General features: G+C 40.9%; 1 protein-coding gene and 10 non-coding genes across 11 annotated transcripts in view; all 11 read right to left on the bottom strand.

The window, feature by feature from the left end:
• The window catches only part of prkcz (protein kinase C, zeta), a 125,177-nt gene that overhangs the window by 72,474 nt on the left and 31,054 nt on the right, over positions 1-21,649 (bottom strand). The window contains exon 4 of the mRNA XM_058642143.1: positions 17,152-17,202. Within this exon, the coding sequence (XP_058498126.1) occupies positions 17,152-17,202 (51 nt within the window). The remainder of the gene's footprint in view (positions 1-17,151; positions 17,203-21,649) is intronic.
• Positions 17,744-17,812, bottom strand: trnak-cuu (transfer RNA lysine (anticodon CUU)). Its single transcript has one exon. It is a non-coding gene; the product is annotated as a tRNA-Lys (tRNA).
• Positions 18,155-18,227, bottom strand: trnak-cuu (transfer RNA lysine (anticodon CUU)). Its single transcript has one exon. It is a non-coding gene; the product is annotated as a tRNA-Lys (tRNA).
• Positions 18,579-18,651, bottom strand: trnak-cuu (transfer RNA lysine (anticodon CUU)). Its single transcript has one exon. It is a non-coding gene; the product is annotated as a tRNA-Lys (tRNA).
• trnak-cuu (transfer RNA lysine (anticodon CUU)) lies at positions 19,003-19,075 on the bottom strand. The gene has a single exon. It is a non-coding gene; the product is annotated as a tRNA-Lys (tRNA).
• On the bottom strand, positions 19,427-19,499 carry trnak-cuu (transfer RNA lysine (anticodon CUU)). The gene has a single exon. It is a non-coding gene; the product is annotated as a tRNA-Lys (tRNA).
• trnak-cuu (transfer RNA lysine (anticodon CUU)) lies at positions 19,852-19,924 on the bottom strand. Its single transcript has one exon. It is a non-coding gene; the product is annotated as a tRNA-Lys (tRNA).
• trnak-cuu (transfer RNA lysine (anticodon CUU)) lies at positions 20,277-20,349 on the bottom strand. The gene has a single exon. It is a non-coding gene; the product is annotated as a tRNA-Lys (tRNA).
• Positions 20,702-20,774, bottom strand: trnak-cuu (transfer RNA lysine (anticodon CUU)). The gene has a single exon. It is a non-coding gene; the product is annotated as a tRNA-Lys (tRNA).
• Positions 21,127-21,198, bottom strand: trnak-cuu (transfer RNA lysine (anticodon CUU)). The gene has a single exon. It is a non-coding gene; the product is annotated as a tRNA-Lys (tRNA).
• On the bottom strand, positions 21,542-21,614 carry trnak-cuu (transfer RNA lysine (anticodon CUU)). The gene has a single exon. It is a non-coding gene; the product is annotated as a tRNA-Lys (tRNA).

Genomic DNA, 21,649 nt, shown 5'->3' with positions numbered 1-21,649 from the left:
TTTATTTATTAAGAGATTCCACAACACAATCATTACATAACCAACAGTCACATTCTAGATAAAGTAAAGACATTAATAAGAGGGCTAAGACATATTGGGATATAGGTGGAGATGAGTATCAAGAACTGGTGATAGATTAGTACCGGTTCCTTATTGGTCATCACCAAAGTATCAATAAGCTTCTGTACAAAGTGTGCCACTATCGGTATTAATAATAATTTTTGCATTTAGAAAATTCTACAACAGTTTACTAAAGTTTTAGCCAAGTCTGCCAGCAATTGAATGTCTCTCTGCAGACATGTCTGGCAAAACACTGTTTTGGCCAATTCAGAATCTCCAGTTTGTTCCCCTGGCGCGCTAGAGGCAGACTTGACAATGCAATGATCGACGAAGAAGCAACTATGTTGTGATTTGGCAGTTGTTTCCATTTCCCCCCTTGTGTAAAAGTCATTAGACGCCATTACTAGATAGCCTTCGCTCTTTTTAGAAAACTACAACGAGAACATTTGTCATACCAATCATTGGTCCGATTGGTTGTAGGTCTGTCTGATTGAGTTCAGAAGCATTTTGATCTACATCCGCTGGTCAGTGGGTGACTAAACCTAAGGTACACCAGACACAAATGTGTCCGTGTAATTTTGCCGTGTTAAATTACAACTGTTATTTTTTGAAGCCTGGTCTGGTCGCAGACAGCAATGTTTTTCCACTCATCCTCTCATCATCACATTGATGTGGATGGAAGGGTGTGTCAAAATTTGCCCCATATATTCGCAACACGTCCTTTATACTCGAGGCCGTATCCGGAAGGAAACGAGACAAAACAAAAACAAAAAAGATCTCCACAAACACAGCGTTCCTTTCAGGAAATATCTTCATCCACAACAAAATGGCCCAAAACACTGTCGTCCATATGCTACACCAAAATCAGAGAAGACATTGAGTATACATTACAATCTATACAATCACAGAGACAGAATGAACAAAGCCAGGAGCAGAATCCCAAAACTGTTTCCTCGTGAATGAACACACTGATTTCCGTGTGGACAACCCCTGAGATGCAGTCAAGCTAGAGTTAGACAACCACTAACATTTACTGCTTCTGCCATTCAAAGTTCACCTTCCTCGGCCAACGACGTCACAGTCACGGTATTTACAACCCCATCTCAGCACATTGTGGCATGCTGTTAAACAGACTTCAGGGGTGTGTTCTGTTCCTGCTGGACGTCTTTAACTTGAACAATCATTAAATGAGATTGAGTATGTGGAGGTGATTTTATGCTGCTGTAAGTCTACTGTATACATTAATCTGGGACCATTTCTCTCTCTCTCCCTTATACACACCACACACTATCATTTCTGTGAGTGTGAAAGTCTTTTTAAAGCGACTGCAATCACTTCCAATGTTGTCTGAACTCCACAAAAGCTCACTTTGGCCTTCATGGGGAACTTAAGAGTGAATTGTGACATTTACAAGTGGGTCGAATGAAGAGAGGTGAGAAATATGCTGCGTGTTGTGTTCAAAGACGTAAGGTAGCTCTATTTTACATACAGTATATGTTTTATCATATTTGTAAAGAATCAAACTTCCCACAACATTTGACAACAAGCGCTGAGCTCGGACATTGTGACTATACCAACACTTAGATTAAACATTAAACATTAATTCCTGTGCATCCAACACGAGTTACCAGCTTGGATAATGGATGAGAATCATTAAAGCGGCTGGAGGCGTTAAATTAGGAAGCTGCTGTGTGACATTGTACCCCCTCAACATGGGCAGCTGCTCTTGCCTGGAAGCTTCTGTACTTGTTGTTGTTTTTTCACTGTGTTGTTAAAAGCCTGTTGTATTTTTTTTTATTATTATTTATCCTCCGGGGGTTGGTCACAGTTTCAGTGCAGCAGCAGCAGCGATTCCTTCCTGCAAGTGCTTTACATAACACTACTGTTAGAGAGGCAGCTGATGATATAGTGGGTCTCTGCATGTAAAAGAAAAAGTACATGAAGGCTGCACTCCTGCACTCGTGTAATACAGGCGGTTACACACTGTCTAAAAGACACTATTAACCTCAGTTGAGTCACTATCAAGGCAAAGTATCTATAGTTTGTATTTGACGTCATTATCACAATATAAAATACTGTATAATTCAGTGAAACATATATTTTATCAGGTCTATCAGCTCGTATCTAGTATCTGGTGGAACTGTGCCGTACCTGACTCTTCCCTCTACACATAAAACTCAACAAATGTTCTTTATTTAGCACCGTGGAGCAGAAACAAGTCTCTGATCAGTTGGATATCGTGTAAAGTGACGAGCAAGTAGGATAGATTGTGAACATCAGGACTGTGAACGTACGTAGAGCATCAAAAATGTCTGGCTGAATGCGCTGAAGAAACAAAAATACCATGACATTACTTCATCAAACAAGAGCTGCTGGGAAACGCTGTTTTTCCCTAGTGAAAATTATATAACATTGTCCACTTGTCAGGACTGTCTGAGACGACTATGCTACAGGTTTGTCACCTGACATATTAAACACACTGGATTAAAACCACAGAGAGTTGAGATGTCCTCTGTGGGCTTCCATAGGGCAGTGAAATAAAACAGTAATTATTGTAATATAATTCAAAAATAAAATGCACAAACACTTTAAGATATAACATTTCATCACTTTGAATGTTTCTCAGTTCTTTTGTTTGTTGTCCAGTTACAACTTTAAAGGGCCAGTGTGTAAGATTTAGTGACATCAGGGACTTTTTCTTAACTCTTAACAAACAAACTCCGCTCACCCCTGATTTACCCACGCACGTCAGGGAACTATGGAGCCTTTGCATACCAGAAAAATGTTGTTTGTCTTCAATTGCATATACTTTATTGTATATGAAGCCAGATTCTGGCCTACAATATATAAAATGCTTATTCTTCTCTTCTCTTTTGTTTTAAAGAGATTTTACATTTATAGAAACATACTCATGTGTAGTATATGAGCTAATTTATAAGTAAATACCTTGTATGACTTTGGTCATAAAACAATTTTATAATGAAAATTCAAAGTAGGGATGGCTCAATATTGCAGCGATTGACACATTTTATTAGCGTTTTTACAGTTTGTAAAGGATGTGATGTGTAGGATTTTTGGATTGTATCGGGTTTTGCAGACTTGTTGTCTAGCACAAAGAGCTTGTTTATTTTAGTTTTTCTGTTTCTTTGGAGGAGACAACCTACCGCATGCAGGGAAAACTCCGCCCAGCAACTGTGTCACCCAATGCAGATGGGAGTCCATAAATAACTCCACCCTCTCCTTTGGCCCGCTCTCCATTTCTAAGAAACTATAGTGTGCACACAGTTGGCTCTTGCGTCAGGGATCGTACAGTGGAACAGAGTGGGCATCAGAGTGAAAGTGAACAGCAGGAGTGTGTAACTGCCACCCAGGACGACATCAAAAAGCCACTTGTTCTCTTCAACAGTGCGAGCGAGTAAATGAGCGCGGCGACTATGAAAGGAAGAAGGAGTCATTGCCATCGGGGGTCAGGAGGGTTTTTATCTCACTCCTTGAAGTCTCCCCTGACTCATGTGTGTTTACTGCTTTCTCCGAGACAATTTATAAAAAGGATCATTGTCTGACGCTATATACGCTGAGTTTCTTTTCTTGATTTAACAAAATACTGGGCCTTAAATCAGCTGCAATAGTACTGTAGTAGTTTAAAAACATGGTAACCTGATGACACATCTGCTGGAGCAGGAAAACAAACCAACACAATCTAACATTTCATTTCAGACCAAACCTGATAAAGTATCTGATAAATAAACTGGAAGTACAGTTTCTGTTTACACCAAACCTTCCAAAACCTCAGCAGCTTTAACAAAACATTACACTGAAATAAGCTGAACTGTTTATGTTCCACTTATTAATGAATCTCAGTATTAATCAAAATTATTGTGATTATCATTATGAGAAGACACTTTTCCACAACAATTCTGGGCTGCAACTGACCTGTTGATTATTTTCTTAGTTCATCTATTGGTTGTTTGGTCTGTAAAATGTCGGAAAATGTTCAAAAAATGTTTCCCAATCCTTGAAATGATGATGTTTTCAAATACCTTTTGTCCACAATCCAAAATAATGTAGCTTTAAAGACTTCTTCGTAACATGGAGCAAAGAAGCCAGAAAATATTCACATTTGAGAAGTTGAAAAATCAGGGAATTCGCTTTAATTAATAAAAGAAAAACACTGAAACTGATTAGGCAATTTGTTAAAAAAAAATTATAATAATAATTTAGTAATCAAAAAATGTCACCTTTTTTTTCTAGACTCCAGTCCAAGTGGACATTTGTGCCAAATTTGAAAGGACACAATATAGATAAATAGTTATGTCAAAATCATGTTTGACCATCAAAATCTACTGTGTTTGTCCTTGAGGTAAACGATTAGATGGAATTCCCTCAAGACGTTCTTATGGCTCTCCAAAGAAAAAGGACGGACAACCCAAATCCTAAAGCCTCTGGTTGCAAAAAATGTGCAACTGTCCTTTTGGTCTCCGCTGCAAGTTATCCAAATTCTGACTCTGCATGGACTAAATATTGGACTTAATACTGTGGATAAAATCTGTGGTTATTTTGTGGTGATGTGGAAGTAAATGAATCCACAGCCAACAATCCGATTATTATCTTCCAGCTGAGGTAAACCAGCGATTACATCAGCGGCAACAACTTAAAGTGAGTAATGAGTTTTCTGAAATTGGATTTTCAAAGGAGCCTCCTTCACATCCTTGGTCCTAAGCCAAGGCTGAAGAGTTGATGTAATCCCAGTGTGTCAGACCTGAGGCCACTTTTTCCTTTTGTAACACATCACAAGCAAAGACCCCGAGGTCAAGATTTAACAAGACTAAGTTGCATACAGCAATTTTTAGTTGTGTGCCTTGGTTTCTTGTGATAACAATAGAAAACAATCATACTGACACACTCTCATCAGCCTATGGTGGAGAGACGCAGGAAAACAAGCCATTACCGTTGTCGCTAATTGCAAATGCAATGCTTGATTGTAACTGATGTGTTCACTGACCCTCTCTATTGCTTCATGGTGAAAATGCTTTGCGTCGCAGCAGTGAGTCTTGTCTTATATTATACACTGAATCTTCTAATCTAAGATAATATTGTGATTGTTGACAGTATTTAAAGGACTTTGCCAAAACCCCCATGTACCACACACAGAAAATCCACAAATTCACTTGACCACAGGTGGGCCTATGTGATCACATGACCCCTCGCTAGCATCCTCCCTGCTACACAGGTTAGCCGTGTGGGGGTTACGCTAAAACATGAAGACACCACTACTAAGTCTTTGAAATAGTTTTTTTGAAAAGTATAATTTGCTCTTGCTTGCATGCTGCACAATGTACCATCTGAATGTTTACCCATGTTTCTACACTGTAGTTCTGTTATAAGTCTGTGCCTCACCTCGGCACGTTTGGAACCTCGCCAGAGCAGGTTTTAAAAAATGTACCAGGTACTATCACTCACGGTAAAGCAAAAAAAAAGCTGAGGCGAGTCGTGCTGGGACCATGCAGTGGAAAAGCAGCAATTGTGTCCATTGATAAAGTAATAATTAATGACTTAGACCATTGGTTCTTAAACTGTTTTATACCAAGTAACACCTAAGTAAATATTGAGCTCTCAAAGTAACACCATTATCACCAACTTTAAAATACAGTGGTGTAAATAGGTCGAGCAAAGTCAGCTACAGACGTTCCACAGGAGGCAAATTTATTCCCAATAAGAAACTCTCAACATCAACAACAACAACTTCCTCACATATAGTTCACACACTGGTAAAGTGGAAATAGATAAAGATGGAGCGAGAGATAATGTGACTCTAAATATTATTATTATTTAGTTTTGTTTTTGCTAATTATATCATTTTCTACGCATTACGGTCAAAATTCCACTAGTCCAAACGAGGAAGCTTGCGTACCACTGGTGCAACATGTACCACAGTTTGACCACCATGGATAATTAATTGATATAATGATAACCATGGACCAAATTATAAAGGATATCGACTAATCATCGCTATGATGAACAAAAATCGAGATATTATTATTTTTCACTCTCCTTGTTTGCATTTGGAGTGGAGTGTACATGTGAACACACTGTGAGAATGTGAGTGTTCGCTTGCTACAAACAGTCGTGAAATGCTGGCATCAAACATCCACAAATCACTTTTCGCACGCACACCAAGGTCCGGACGCCGGCCGCAGACCCACAGACTGTGTGTGTGGAAGTTGGACCAAAAATGTGACCGTCTGTCTGGTCTATGGAGCCTTTCTCTATCCCGTTACTGCTGTTGCCTAGTAACAGAGCTGCAGCTGGATGGCGGTATAGATCACTAACAGCATGTAACGGTTTAAAGGCCATTTATTTTCATCATAACGTGTGTTGTGCTGTGTACCGTTAGCTCTTCAATTAAGTTAAAGCCGCGTACTTATGTGTGAAAGTGTGTGTTTTGGATGTTGTGGTGTTGTTGTTGTCGACCTGCTCTTAAAACATTTGTTGCACTCGTGTGCAGTAAATCGTGGGATAGGTTGAAAAACACACCAATTTGGATCAGGCCACATTTTACCAATGTCACACTGAACCCATGTGAGAACACAGCGGGAAAAACACCAGACAATTCAAATGGATGGAGACTACGGCTGCCATTTAAGAAGCTGAAACAATCAGAAATCTTGTTTTAATAATGAAAAAAAGCTTCAAACCGCTAATCGATGATCAAAATAGTTGACAATTAATTTAGTAATCGATTAATAATCGACTAATTGAGTAATTGCTTCAGCTCTAGTGAACAACAAACTCCAGAAAATGTCTATCAGTTTATCAATCAAAAAATCCATCAAACGTCTTTGGAACACTTATAATACACACAACAAACATGTTGAGGCCACTGTCGATCATTACTTATGAAAGAAAACAAGTCACAAAACAAATCTAATAAATACTAAATCAATAATAAATTAGGAGTATAAAAATTTTAAAGTTACATAAAAAGACAGAAATGAATGAATAATGATATAAAAGTGTGAGTAAACAGTAAAGGGGCAGCCAATGGCTGGGTGGAAAGGGAACTCAGCTTGTAACCGCCATTGATTGGGTTAATTGGACACTCTAAACTGACCCCAGCCACAGACGGGAGGGGGGGTGGGGGGCAATCAGTGTACCAAGCCCAGATAAATGGGTGGGTTGCTTTTGGAAGGGTATTGGGGCGTAAAAACCTCTGCCAAATCAAATATGTGGATCACTAATCCGCTGAGGCGACCCCTACAGAGGGAGAAGTCGAATAAAAAATATGGATTGATAGGAAAGGAATAAAAAAATCTGTCAAATACTCCTGAGTAAAACAAAAGAAAGGAAAGAAAAAAAGGTCACACCATTTATTTCAATCCACCAGAGTTGCATTCATCCTTCGCCAAGTGCTTGTATTTATGAGGGGAAGAGTCAGAGTCGCTGTGATTCTCACTGCGGGGTCAAGGTTTTTGATTCTCTGGTGAAAACGATGACTCATGTTCCCTGAGACACCACAATTACAGCCTGACGATGAATCCCCAGCAACACCTGAGCTAACAGTGCACATCCAGGTCGTCAGATGACCTCATTTGTCAGCATTGACAAACTAAACAACCCCCGCCACCCCAACAGGTGTGTACAGTATGTACAAAACCAGATGTGAAGGCTTGAGTCTGCTTTTGTTTGTTAGACCCTGAAAACAACCGTCCATTGAGTTTGCTGGTCAACAGTTAACCAGTTTAACCACTTATAGACAGTCTGGAGCTCCACAGTTCAGTTCCCATGGGCCCCCCCCCACCGCTCTCACCTGCAGCTGCTGATAAACAGAGTCCACTAACGAGAGCAGATGGCTCCTTGTGTAGTATTACATATCAAACAATGACTGCATTGCAGACTGGGCCGGCCAGCTGAGCATTATCCATAAAAGTGCTATTAATAGGTCAACGACGAGTCAGCAAAAATGACACGCAGGATGTATCTTCCAGTCAGACGCGCACACACACACACACACACGCGCGCGACCACAGTCCTCCACAGGCTCATAAATAGTGGTAACAGCGCGGGGATCGATACACAGGATGACTCAGAGTGTGGCCTCCGAAGCTCTAAACGGCCCAGAACGCTCCTAAACCAGATATAACCTCTGAGATGTAACACTCCACGCCGTGTTTACCACTGCAGAGAGCAGGCCAAGGACAAGCACTTGTCATTTTAGGCAAAGAAACAGTCAGGGGTCAATAAAGACCACTGAGCCATGGACTGCAAGACCAGCATCACTGTAAAAATTCACAAACAGTGACACCGGGACAATAAATCATGGGAGAGCTCTGACGGATGAGCACGCAGCCTGGACACTGGACTAGTTTCTTCAACCCTTCTGTTGCCAGGATTTGTGTTCTTCTCGTTAAGTCCTAGACCAGAGGTCTGCAACCTTTAGCATGAAATGAGCCCTATTTGTTCCCTCTCCACCTGAATAGAACTGTATCTGGAATTGTATCTGGAACTGTATCTGGAACTGTATCTGGAACTGTATGTGGAACTGTATCTGGAACTGTATCTGGAATTGTATCTGGAATTGTATCTAGAACTGTATCTGGAACTGTATCTGGAACTGTATCTGGAACTGTATCTAGAACTGTATCTGGAACTGTATGTGGAACTGTATCTGGAACTGTATCTAGAACTGTATCTGGAATTGTATCTGGAACTGTATCTGGAACTGTATCTGGAGCCGAAAAACCAATGATTTTTATACAGATTATTGCATTTATGAAATTTAAGAACGACAAAGAGAAAACTGTTGGCATCTCAATGCTGTTTATACCCAACCTCTTATAAAGTGGGAGTACTTTGAAATAAAACACAAGATTATGTAGACACTTGTCCTTCCACTGTTTGTGGAAACTTAATAAAATTAAAAGTAGCCCACTTTGAAATTATTTGAAACAATATTTGGATAAATAAATTATGTATGTGGATCCAAATATGGACAGGACCCCCATATTTCAGTTTTGTCAAGTTTGGGGAGGTTTTCAATTTCACATTTAACACAGACATTGGATGTGACGCACAAAATGTTAAAACACAACAAATGAAATAAAATTAGATAATACAATTAAAATAAACAGGAGCCACTACAGAGGGGCTGAAGAGCCACAGGTGGCTCTAGAGCCACGGGTTGCAAACCCCTGTCCTGTTGTGATATCTACAAAATTCAAAAACTCCCAGAAAGCAGAGAAATAGAGCTTTGCACTAGAGATGAAACAATTACTCGATTCATCGATTATTAATCGATTACTAAATGAATCGTCAACTATTTTGATCATCGATTAATCAGTTTGAAGCTTTTTTTCATGATTAAAACAATAATCGATTATAGTTGCAGCTCTACTTCTGTGGAGCGACCGATCAATCACAGACAAAGATTCACCAGCGCGGCACACGTTTGTGACGTCAGCTTCTCAGTATCGTCATTCCTAAACGGTTGAATAACTGCCAGATATCGAAAGTGAACGGGAAGAAGAAGCGCTCACTCACTCACTGAATTTTGACTGATTTTTGACAATTCTACAGCCATAAAATCAAAGTAAATCTTTTTTCACTAATGAAATAAATAATAAAGATTTCTTTCGATCGCTGAGGAGGGAAATATTAAAATAAAAGCTACTGCGGGGCTCTGCGTGTCAACTGAAATTGGTATTGGCAAAAACGATGTTCCATTTGCTGCCGACTGTCCACGGCAGAAAAACTAAAACAAAATAAACCGCCTCCACACAGAGCTCAGCCTGAGTGAAACAAATGAAATGCACTCGCAGTTCAGTCTAATGATCAGGCTAATGGCTGCTGGCTGTAACGACGACAACAACAACAACGTCCACCAGACGCACGGCGACTACAGCCAGAGAAACACATCATCAGAGCTGCAGCACATTCAAAAGAACTGTGATTTCACATTCTCACACATCAGAGCGTTTATTCCCAGCAGACAAACTGACAGAAAGCAGTTTTCTTTCTTATAAAAACAAAACAAAAACAAACTTTTCACCCATTCACATGGTCCTCCTGTGTTTTACTTTTACTCTCATTAGAAAAGTCTGTGGAGGAAAATCGATGAAAAAGAGGATTTAGGATCAATTACGGATATAACTTACTTATGTTTGATTTATCTGAGCACTAAGAGGAGAGTGCGATTCAGTTGTGTTCATAATATATTATTATTGCTTATTGCTTTACAGAATTCATTATATCCTCCTTGTGAGTCGACCGTTTCAATGTCACATATTTGTTTGGATTAATCAACAAAGATGTTTTCAAATATCCAAAATGATTCCGTCCTTATTTTGTGACATGAAGCAAAGACCAGAAACTATTCACTTCATTTTAAAGAAGCTGAAATAAAAACCAGAGAACTTCCTTTTGCCCAAATGCAGATGTCATTTAGTGTCTTAACATAATAGTTTTTCAGACTCATGCCAATGCAGATGTCGCAAAATCATAAAAACAATAGCTGGAAGGTCAATGAGGGCGCAGCTTATTCAGCTCATTCAGTCATTAGTCATGTGTGTTTGATGATATATGACAATACATTTATATACCAATATCACTATCTGCAGATATTGGCTTTAAAATATATTTTATATTTTTCTTCTTCTTATGTGTTGCTGAGTCAAAGTTATGATTCATTTTATATTTTATATTTAAATAAAGCGGGAGTAGCAATCATGTGCAAAAGTCACACAACTTGAGCCAAGTGAACATGGATGTATTTCCAAATATCAAAAATTGGAGTACTTTTTGCTCAGGTGTGTTTATATAGTTATAGTGAAAATGTTTTCATGAGATTGCAGAAAAAAGGATATAAGTCGCTCTATATTGCACATTCTTATAGTCTCTGTATACGTTTTAACTCAGTAATGATAAAAAACGATGGTTCATAATAAAGAAAATATACATTCAAAGGGATTAACCTATTCATGACTGCTTAATAAACATTTTTAATCATTTTAAATCTATTAAATGGTGAACATTGGACTGAGGCTTGAAAATTACATTGCAATATCTGCCTGGAAAAATCTTAATGACATATTTTGACAAAACACAAGTTAAGCCCTTGTCAATCTCTAAAAAAACTCCCACAATCCCACTTTCTTGTCTGTGAAAATGCCTGACTACACGAGGGAAGCCCACACAGAGATAACATCGATGACATGTTCTCACGTCTGATAAAGTACAGGAGACGTGCAGTTGTTGTCGCGGGCTCAGTCAAGATTACCATGACAAGTACGATACTTTTATACTTTAATGTAAAGATTGTGCCACCTTATGGTGTTCATTAAACAAACACGACAGAGAGAAGAAGAAGAGGAAGAAGAAGAGATTACACTTGGTATTTTTATACTCTTTGTTCCTTGAGTCCCTCGTCTGCAGATACAAGCACAGCCACCAGGTAAGTAATCCCTCCTCTGTCTGTCTCACACACACACACACACACACACACACACACACACACACACACACACAGAGGTTTGCGTAGCTATTCTTCTTAGGACTTCCATTCATTTGGACAGTCTAAACAAAGCCTTACACACAACCAATTAATTCAAAACCACAATTTTAGCCCTAAACATAGCCAGTTAACCAGTTCGACTTCATCAGGACCAGGTTTTGGTCTCCATGGGGACTACTGGTCCTGACGAGGCCAGTGTTTATGCCAGAAAAGGTCCCAAAGATGCAACAAATACAAGTGAAGTTAGCATTTTCTGCAAAGGCTGCATTGTAATTGTTCAACTTTTCATTGTTCTCTGTTCTAAACCATTTAAAAACATAGGTTTTCATCGTTATATTGATGGTTTTGCTGTGTTAATGCATTAAAACGTATGAATACTGAGCTGAAGTTTGAACAAGACCACCTTTAGCCTCGTGTGCAATAGCGAAAAGAAGCATAAAGAGGATTTTGAAGGTCAGTCTTAACACAGACATCGCGGGGGGATTAAACCGGCCATCACAAACTGTTCTGGCACGATATCTTAAAACCATTATAACGACATCTTTTACTGACAAACAGGACGGATGAGCCTCTATGAAAAGGGATGCAGATGATTCCAGGCAAATGCAAGTTTCAAAATGATGCTCATAATAAGGAGAATTACAGCCATTACAGCAGAGGTAAACGCGACAATACATGTAAATCCAGGCTGATCTTACACCTCCTCAACAATGCAGCGGTTGTTGCTGCACGCACGCACGCACACACACACACACTCAGACACACACCAGGCCAGCACCATGTCGCACTCGTTTGGCAGGTGCAGCCTCTGAGTGGAGCGAGCGACCGCCTTCCACAACAGGACGACAATACAGTGAAGGGAGCCAGCTGGGAGCAGCCACCGGCCATGCTAGCACAGCTAGCACAGCTAGCAGAGGTTGCATGCACAGTACAATCCCCTGCCTGCAATGCATGACACGGTGAGAGTGAGAGAGGGAGGGAGAGAGGGAGAGAGGGAGAGACAGAGAGAGATAAGGCGTGAATCAATCACATGCGCTCATCATGGAGGCAGATGGGCATCACACACACACACACACACACACACAGACAAGGACACAGTGAAATCACACACAAATCCATTTAGTCAGAATATGATGTGGAGGAGGAGAAAAAGAAGAGACAGACTGAATGGATGTGAAGGATGGACGGATGGAAGGAAGGATGCAAGGATAGATATCTCACCGGTTTGCCTTCTTCCCCTCTCTCTCTCTCTCTCTCTCTCCACCTCTTTCAGCACATTATCCAGGCGACGCGTGTGTGTGCGTACACGCCTGCATGTGTGTATGCGTGTGTGTGTGTGTGTGTGTGTGTGTGTGTGGTGAGCCGGCGAGGATACACACGACTACATCCCCTCCTCTGTCCCCCCACCTCTCTCTCTCTCTCTCTCTCTCTCTGGCTCTCTCTGAAGATCCCTCCCTCTTTCTCTCTCCTCCCTGGGATTTATTTCATTATTTCCTCCCTCCCTCCCACTCACTCTTTCACTTGTGCTCTCTCTCTCTCTCTCTCTCTCTCTCTCCTCACAGCTGATAGAGTTGTATAGCTTTTCTCAAGGCTGTTTAATTCCCTCTCTCTCTCTCTCTCTCTCTCTCTCTGTGGGTTCCTCCCTTCTGCTTGTAGACCTTGTTTCTGTGGGGGTATTTTTTTTTTTGCCGTGAAAATAAAAGGGTGTAAAGGGAAAAACACTGAACACCGCCAATATCTGCACGATACTCCCTCTGTCTCTCTCTCTCTCTCTTTCTGTCTCACCCCGTCTCCCACTCTAGCTCTATGTCCCTCACCCGCGTCTGTGTCTCTGTGTGATGCAGCAGCGATAGAAGCTCCTCCCTGGAGAGACAGCAGTGCCACACAGCTGAGAGAGAGAGGAGAGAGAGTGGGGGCAGTGCTGCGGGGGGGGCGGAGCTTGTCATGGGCAGTGGGTGAGGGGGGGGTGGGCTTTGCCACAGAATCCAGTTCAAGGCAGGGTTACCTCCATCCACTGAGCACATCATCCAGGATTTGACCACTTCCTACCTCGCCTCCCACCCACCATCATTCACACACACACAGACTGGTTTCCATGACTTCAGAGGACATTGACTTGCAGTCATTTCCTGGAGACTTATATAATAATCTACATTAAAGGGACTTGATTTTTGTCCCCATGAGGAAGACAAGTCCCCAGAATGTGACTGTGTAAGCAGATTAAGGTCCCCACAACATGAGTAATACCTGGAACACACACACACACACACACACACATGGACACCCACATTCATAATTCATGCCTGAAAAAACATTTCTTTAGTTATTTAATCAGCTCTAAAACTTTGGGTCAGAGCTGTAGGTGTTAAAGCTGCAGTGTTGTTGTTGTTGTTGTTGTTGTTATGCTGCCTCTATTTGGTCTTCATGAACATAAATGAACTGAAAACATGCGTTTGGTTGTATACTGTACATGAAGATGCAGTTACGGCATTTTGAGGTTTTATTTTCCCCTCTGGGACATGTTTTTCCAAAATGGCAGTTTTGTGCCAATATAAAGCCGACACGATACAAAACTCATTGTTGTGTGTACGGGTTGGTTTCACGCACGTTTGGCCGTAGAGTTCTATGATTTCAGCTTATGAAAGTGTTGAATATCTCGGTTTCCATTCAATCTATATTGTGGACTTACGGGAGGTCCATAGAATAAAAAAATAATTAAATAATTAACAACCAAAAGAGCAACAATCTAAATTGTTTCCGTACTTTTCCAGACTCAAATTTCCAGACTTCAATATTAAACACCTGAAAACCAATTGTTAGATGCTTATTATGTAAATAAATGGATTTAAAATCCAACTTTTAACACTTTTAAATTCTGACTATGTATGCCATTATGTTGCCAAGTAATTACAAGGCATTTTTGCCTACATATTGTCGCTCATATAAGTGAATGAACTCCAGTTAATGTTGACTGGCACTATGCCATCTGGGCATTCCTTTCTTTGACGTGTGCAGACATTGAGGTTTGGGAACTAACTGTTTTCTGACATTCTATGCATTAAAACATCTCATGGATAATGCGTCCTCTTAATTCACAATAAAATAAGTGTCAGCTACAGCCTTACATGTAGCTGAAAGATGATTATGGAATTATTGTTTGAAAAATCCAAAAGTAGGTTGCCTACTGCAGCTTTAACATGATCCAAGAGCCTTTGTTCTCACAGCTCGCTCATGTTTGCAGCTGGGACGATGCTGTGTGTCTCTGCTTGTCTTTCACTTCAGCAGGAGAAAAAAAGAAAGCACGACTACATCTACTTTTTCTTAGCTCGTCAGCGTTAACACGTAAAAGCTATGTACATGTTTTCTTCACCCTGATGTGACCTGACAGTCAGTCACACAGTCACAAAGGACTAATGTTACATATCTCTTTTTATGTATGAATGCTCCTCCTCACCCAAGACCCAAGACGTAATGTGTCTTATTGGTTTTTCTTTTGTGTATACACACACACACACACACACACACACGATCCACCACTAAGCTTTTGAAACATGCTTTCACAGCAAAGTGACAGTCAGGGAGTACAGCAACAACACTGGAGGTGTCAGTAACTTAAGTAGATCTTCAAATTCAGACGACCACAGATTTTCGGATACCACAACAATGTCCTTTAGGCTTTTTCTTTGTACAGTGTGCTACAAAAATACTACATAAATTGCTGTTGAAGCATCACATGTCATGTGTCACTGTATGTTAAACTGCTACTAAAAAAGGATCACAATATCCTGCCTTTTAAAAACACTTTAATACTCTATTATAAAGCTGCACAACATTGACAAAATCTCATGGCACGATTATTTTGTAGTAGGAAGCGTTTTTAAGCCGCTGAATTCCTACAGCACTGCAGAATTTCATCAACATGCTGTCTTTCTTTTTTCCAGAAATAAATGCAGTGTCTCCCGAGCACCCAGTGGTTATTGCAATTTAGATTATTTAGAAATCAACTGTGCAGCTCTATTATACCATGGTTGAAATCTCCTCCTCTTCGTCCTACAATCATCTATTCCTATCTTTTAAGCTTTCATGACACTGTGACCACAATAGACCCGAAGCACAAAAGGGTTCACACAGTTCAGTCAGTTGATTCCTCTTTTACAACAAGTCAATCACTGCTGCCCCAATGTTAATATTCGCTCTGAAACTCTCAAATGTCTCTCCATTATCTCCAATTATAAGGCCAACACTGTCGAGGTGGTTAATAATTGATCGGCGGCCTGAATTCACACATCAGAGTTCACCAAAGTTGACGACGCCACGACTGAATCTGCTCAGTGCAATAAAACCTTTTGCTGATTCTGACAGAATGTCTGGTTTGGACTTATTATATCACTGTATAATAATAATAATAGAGGGACTGCCATGAAATTGGCTGAGCACAGTCAAAACTCCCAAGAGCTCAATCAGTTCAGTGTTAATGAACACGTGTGCTTCCCTCTTTTCCCTTTGAATGTGCACTCTTAAGTGGGGGACATATTGTAAATGAATGGAAAGTGTAACTTTAGCAATGATTGGGGATTTCCAGGGATTTAAATAAAATAAAAAAGTGCACTGTTTCTCTTATCCTCATGTCCCTCATTGCATGGTCCCCACACCTTGGCTGGCATCAAATTCAAGGACTTTTCATGGACTTTCCAGGATCAATTCCCTCAAATTCAAGGGCAGAATGTGCTGACACAACTTAAGATGAGGGAGGTAATATGTTTCTCTTCGTCTGTTAGAAGGTTTATGCAATTACAACCTAAACGTTGTCCCTTGAACAGATACACTGTGGATTATACTGACACTGTCACAGTGGATTATTACAGGGTGATATAAATTCTATCAATTAGGATTGAGCACTTTTTTGAGGCTTTTGCACAGGTGTTGGGACAGTTACCTTTTGTTTTTGGAACTGTGATGACCTTACACAACAGACCTTTGATTATCATTTTTATTTTTTATTCCTCAGCCTAATTAAAAACATCAACAGAGTCTTAAAAGAAAATCCTAATTCGCCGGTGAAATTGTGGCCATAATCTTGATTGAGATAGGTAATTCATACAGTACTTCCCTTTAGTGCACTCATTATTTTCTTGATTAATCCATGAAATCTCAGAAAATGTTGAAAAATCTTTGTTACGAGGAGAAAAAGAAACCAGGAAAAACTCACATTTAAGAACCTGAAAAATCTGAGAGCTTCTTTTCAATCAGTTGATTTTCAAAATAGTTTAAGTGATTAATTTAGTTGTCGATCAATAATTGATTAATCACTGCAGCCCCAATTTAGTTTATTATACAATATAAAACTCAATGTATTATTCATGGAGGAGTGTAAATGTTTCATCATCACTAATCGAGGGTTGGAAGGTTTTTCACAGCTAGGATTTATGAGTAAAATGACTCGTCTCTCACCTCCACTCGATCCTTACAACAAAATCAAACATTTGGACCTTGTGTCTCCACAACTACCAAACATTAGGGGTCTCAGTGTAAGTGGAAGAAGCAGAGGGTGATAGTGAAAGAAAAAGCTGTGCAGGTTTACTCACTGTCTTCTCCGGGACAGGGCATGCCAGGCTGCTCCGGGAAACCGGGGAAGACTGCCAACGACACAAGAAGAGGAAAAAGAACCATTTCAGTGTGGTGTTGTTTTTCTTCTCCTGTCATCAAGGAGAAGTGTGAGGAAAATGAAAAATCCCCACAAATGACATTAACGGTGCACAGACAACAGTTAAGACAGTGATCGCAGACTTTCTGGATAGAGAGACTTAAAAAAAAAGGAAAAAGAGCCTCAAAAAGAGTCAGACAATAAATGCAATAAAAACATACAGTATGTAAGCGATGGAGAGATTGCTTCAATTCTAGTACTGGACAATTTCTGAAAAACATTTCTAATTGCCAGTGTTTTCTGTCGGAAAGTGTGATTGGAACTTGATTTGGCAAATACATTTTTACTTCAGTAACTTCAGTTCAATATTGGCAGTGGAATAATTGTTTGATGACACAGATGATGTGTATATTTCCAGCCTAGTTTCAGGTATTCAACATCCCAACATGCACACGCTGCCTGTTTACATTTGATTTGAAGTTCTAACTCTTCTTGGAGGAGGAGTCTCTTGGCCATAGATTGCCCTAAAAGGCTGCGCCCACATGGGGCTCGAACCCATGACCCTGAGATTAAGAGTCTCATGCTCTACCGACTGAGCTAACCAGCTATGAAACCAGAATTTCTGGCTCATTATCCGGAAAAAAAAACGATTCGCAACTACTCTTTAAACGTCATACAGTTGACATGTCATTTAAGGTATTGGTTAAAAACCTGTTAAACTCAAAATAGACATCCCAGAAGAGCCTCAGACCATCTGAGGTAATCTCCCGCAAAGTAACCGTGCCATGGGAAATGCACCAAAACCCAGATGATCTGTATATTTCCAGCCTAGTTTCAGGTATTCAACATCCCAACATGCACGCATTGCCTGTTTACATTTGATTTGAAGTTCTAACTCTTCTTGGAGGAGGAGTCTCTTGGCCATAGATTGCCCTAAAAGGCTCCGCCCAACGTGGGGCTCGAACCCACGACCCTGAGATTAAGAGTCTCATGCTCTACCGACTGAGCTAGCCGGGCTATGAGACAAGTATTTCTGCAACATTTTTTGGAAAAAAAACAATCTGCAACTACTCTTTAAACGTCATACAGTTGACATGTCATTTCAGATATTGGTTCAAAACCTGTTAAACTCAAAATAGACATCCAAGAAGGGCCTCAGACAATTTGAGGTAATCTTCAGCGTGTAATCTCCCGCAAAGTAACCGTGCCATGGGAAATGCACTATAACCCAGATGATCTGTATATTTCCAGGCTAGTTTCAGGTATTCAATAACCCAACATGCACGCACTGCCTGTTTACATTTGATTTGAAGTTCTAACTCTTCTTGGAGGAGGAGTCTCTTGGCCATAGATTGCCCTAAAAGGCTCTGCCCAACGTGGGGCTCGAGCCCACGACCCTGAGATTAAGAGTCTCATGCTCTACCGACTGAGCTAGCCGGGCTATGAGACAAGAATTTCTGCAACATTTTTCCGAAAAAAAACAATCTGCAACTACTCTTTAAATGTCATACAGTTGACATGTCATTTCAGGTATTGGTTAAAAACCTGTTAAACTCAAAATAGACATCCCAGAAGGGCCTCAGACAATCTGAGGTAATCTTCAGCGGGTAATCTCCCGCAAAGTAACCGTGCCATGGGAAACGCACCATAACTCAGATGATCTGTATATTTCCAGCCTAGTTTCAGGTATTCAACAACCCAACATGCATGCACTGCCTGTTTACATTTGATTTGAAGTTCTAACTCTTCTTGGAGGAGGAGTCTCTTGGCCATAGATTGCCCTAAATGGCTCTGCCCAACGTGGGGCTCGAACCCACGACCCTGAGATTAAGAGTCTCATGCTCTAACGACTGAGCTAGTCGGGCTATGAGACAAGAATTTCTGCAACATTTTTCGGAAAAAAAACAATCTGCAACTACTCTTTAAACGTCATACAGTTGACATGTCATTTCAGGTATTGGTTCAAAACCTGTTAAACTCAAAATAGACATCCCAGAAGGGCCTCAGACAATCTGAGGTAATCTTCAGCGGGTAATCTCCCGCAAAGTAACCGTGCCATGGGAAACTCACCATAACTCAGATGATCTGTATATTTCCAGCCTAGTTTCAGGTATTCAACAACCCAACATGCACGCGTTGCCTGTTTACATTTGATTTGAAGTTCTAACTCTTCTTGGAGGAGGAGTCTCTTGGCCATAGACTGCCCTAAAAGGCTCCGCCCAACGTGGGGCTCGAACCCACGACCCTGAGATTAAGAGTCTCATGCTCTACCGACTGAGCTAGCCGGGCTATGAGACAATAATTTCTGCAACATTTTTCGGAAAAAAAAACAATCTGCAACTACTCTTTAAACGGCATACAGTTGACATGTCATTTCAGGTATTGGTTCAAAACCTGTTAAACTCAAAATAGGCATCCCAGAAGGGCCTCAGACAATCTGAGGTAATCTTCAGCGGGTAATCTCCCGCAAAGTAACCGTGCCATGGGAAACGCACCATAACTCAGATGATCTGTATATTTCCAGCCTAGTTTCAGGTATTCAACAACCCAACATGCACGCATTGCCTGTTTACATTTGATTTGAAGTTCTAACTCTTCTTGGAGGAGGAGTCTCTTGGCCATAGATTGCCCTAAAAGGCTCCGCCCAACGTGGGGCTCGAACCCACGACCCTGAGATTAAGAGTCTCATGCTCTACCGACTGAGCTAGCCGGGCTATGAGACAATAATTTCTGCAACATTTTTCGGAAAAAAAAACAATCTGCAACTACTCTTTAAACGTCATACAGTTGACATGTCATTTCAGGTATTGGTTCAAAACCTGTTAAACTCAAAATAGGCATCCCAGAAGGGCCTCAGACAATCTGAGGTAATCTTCAGCGGGTAATCTCCCGCAAAGTAACCGTGCCATGGGAAACGCACCATAACTCAGATGATCTGTATATTTCCAGCCTAGTTTCAGGTATTCAACAACCCAACATGCACGCATTGCCTGTTTACATTTGATTTGAAGTTCTAACTCTTCTTGGAGGAGGAGTCTCTTGGCCATAGATTGCCCTAAAAGGCTCCGCCCAACGTGGGGCTCGAACCCACGACCCTGAGATTAAGAGTCTCATGCTCTACCGACTGAGCTAGCCGGGCTATGAGACAATAATTTCTGCACCATTTTTCGGAAAAAAAACCAATCTGCAACTACTCTTTAAACGTCATACAGTTGACATGTCATTTCAGGTATTGGTTCAAAACCTGTTAAACTCAAAATAGGCATCCCAGAAGGGCCTCAGACAATCTGAGGTAATCTTCAGCGGGTAATCTCCCGCAAAGTAACCGTGCCATGGGAAACGCACCATAACTCAGATGATCTGTATATTTCCAGCCTAGTTTCAGGTATTCAACAACCCAACATGCACGCATTGCCTGTTTACATTTGATTTGAAGTTCTAACTCTTCTTGGAGGAGGAGTCTCTTGGCCATAGATTGCCCTAAAAGGCTCCGCCCAACGTGGGGCTCGAACCCACGACCCTGAGATTAAGAGTCTCATGCTCTACCGACTGAGCTAGCCGGGCTATGAGACAATAATTTCTGCACCATTTTTCGGAAAAAAAACCAATCTGCAACTACTCTTTAAACGTCATACAGTTGACATGTCATTTCAGGTATTGGTTCAAAACCTGTTAAACTCAAAATAGGCATCCCAGAAGGGCCTCAGACAATCTGAGGTAATCTTCAGCGGGTAATCTCCCGCAAAGTAACCGTGCCATGGGAAACGCACCATAACTCAGATGATCTGTATATTTCCAGCCTAGTTTCAGGTATTCAACAACCCAACATGCACGCATTGCCTGTTTACATTTGATTTGAAGTTCTAACTCTTCTTGGAGGAGGAGTCTCTTGGCCATAGATTGCCCTAAAAGACTCCGCCCAACGTGGGGCTCGAACCCACGACCCTGAGATTAAGAGTCTCATGCTCTACCGACTGAGCTATGAGACAATAATTTCTGCACCATTTTTCGTAAAAAAACCAATCTGCAACAACTCTTTAAACGTCATACAGTTGACATGTCATTTCAGGTATTGGTTCAAAACCTGTTAAACTCAAAATAGACATCCCAGAAGGGCCTCAGACAATCTGAGGTAATCTTCAGCGGGTAATCTCCCGCAAAGTAACCGTGCCATGGGAAACTCACCATAACTCAGATGATCTGTATATTTCCAGCCTAGTTTCAGGTATTCAACAACCCAACATGCACGCATTGCCTGTTTACATTTGATTTGAAGTTCTAACTCTTCTTGGAGGAGGAGTCTCTTGGCCATAGATTGCCCTAAAAGACTCCGCCCAACGTGGGGCTCTAACCCACGACCCTGAGATTAAGAGTCTCATGCTCTACCGACTGAGCTAGCCGGGCTATGAGACAAGGATTTCTGCACCATTTTTCGTAAA

The sequence above is a fragment of the Solea solea genome, chromosome 11 (assembly GCF_958295425.1).
Source record: "Solea solea chromosome 11, fSolSol10.1, whole genome shotgun sequence".
NCBI lineage: Eukaryota > Metazoa > Chordata > Actinopteri > Pleuronectiformes > Soleidae > Solea > Solea solea.
Note: the sequence above shows the minus strand (reverse complement) of the source record. Positions and strands in the feature narration are given on the sequence as shown.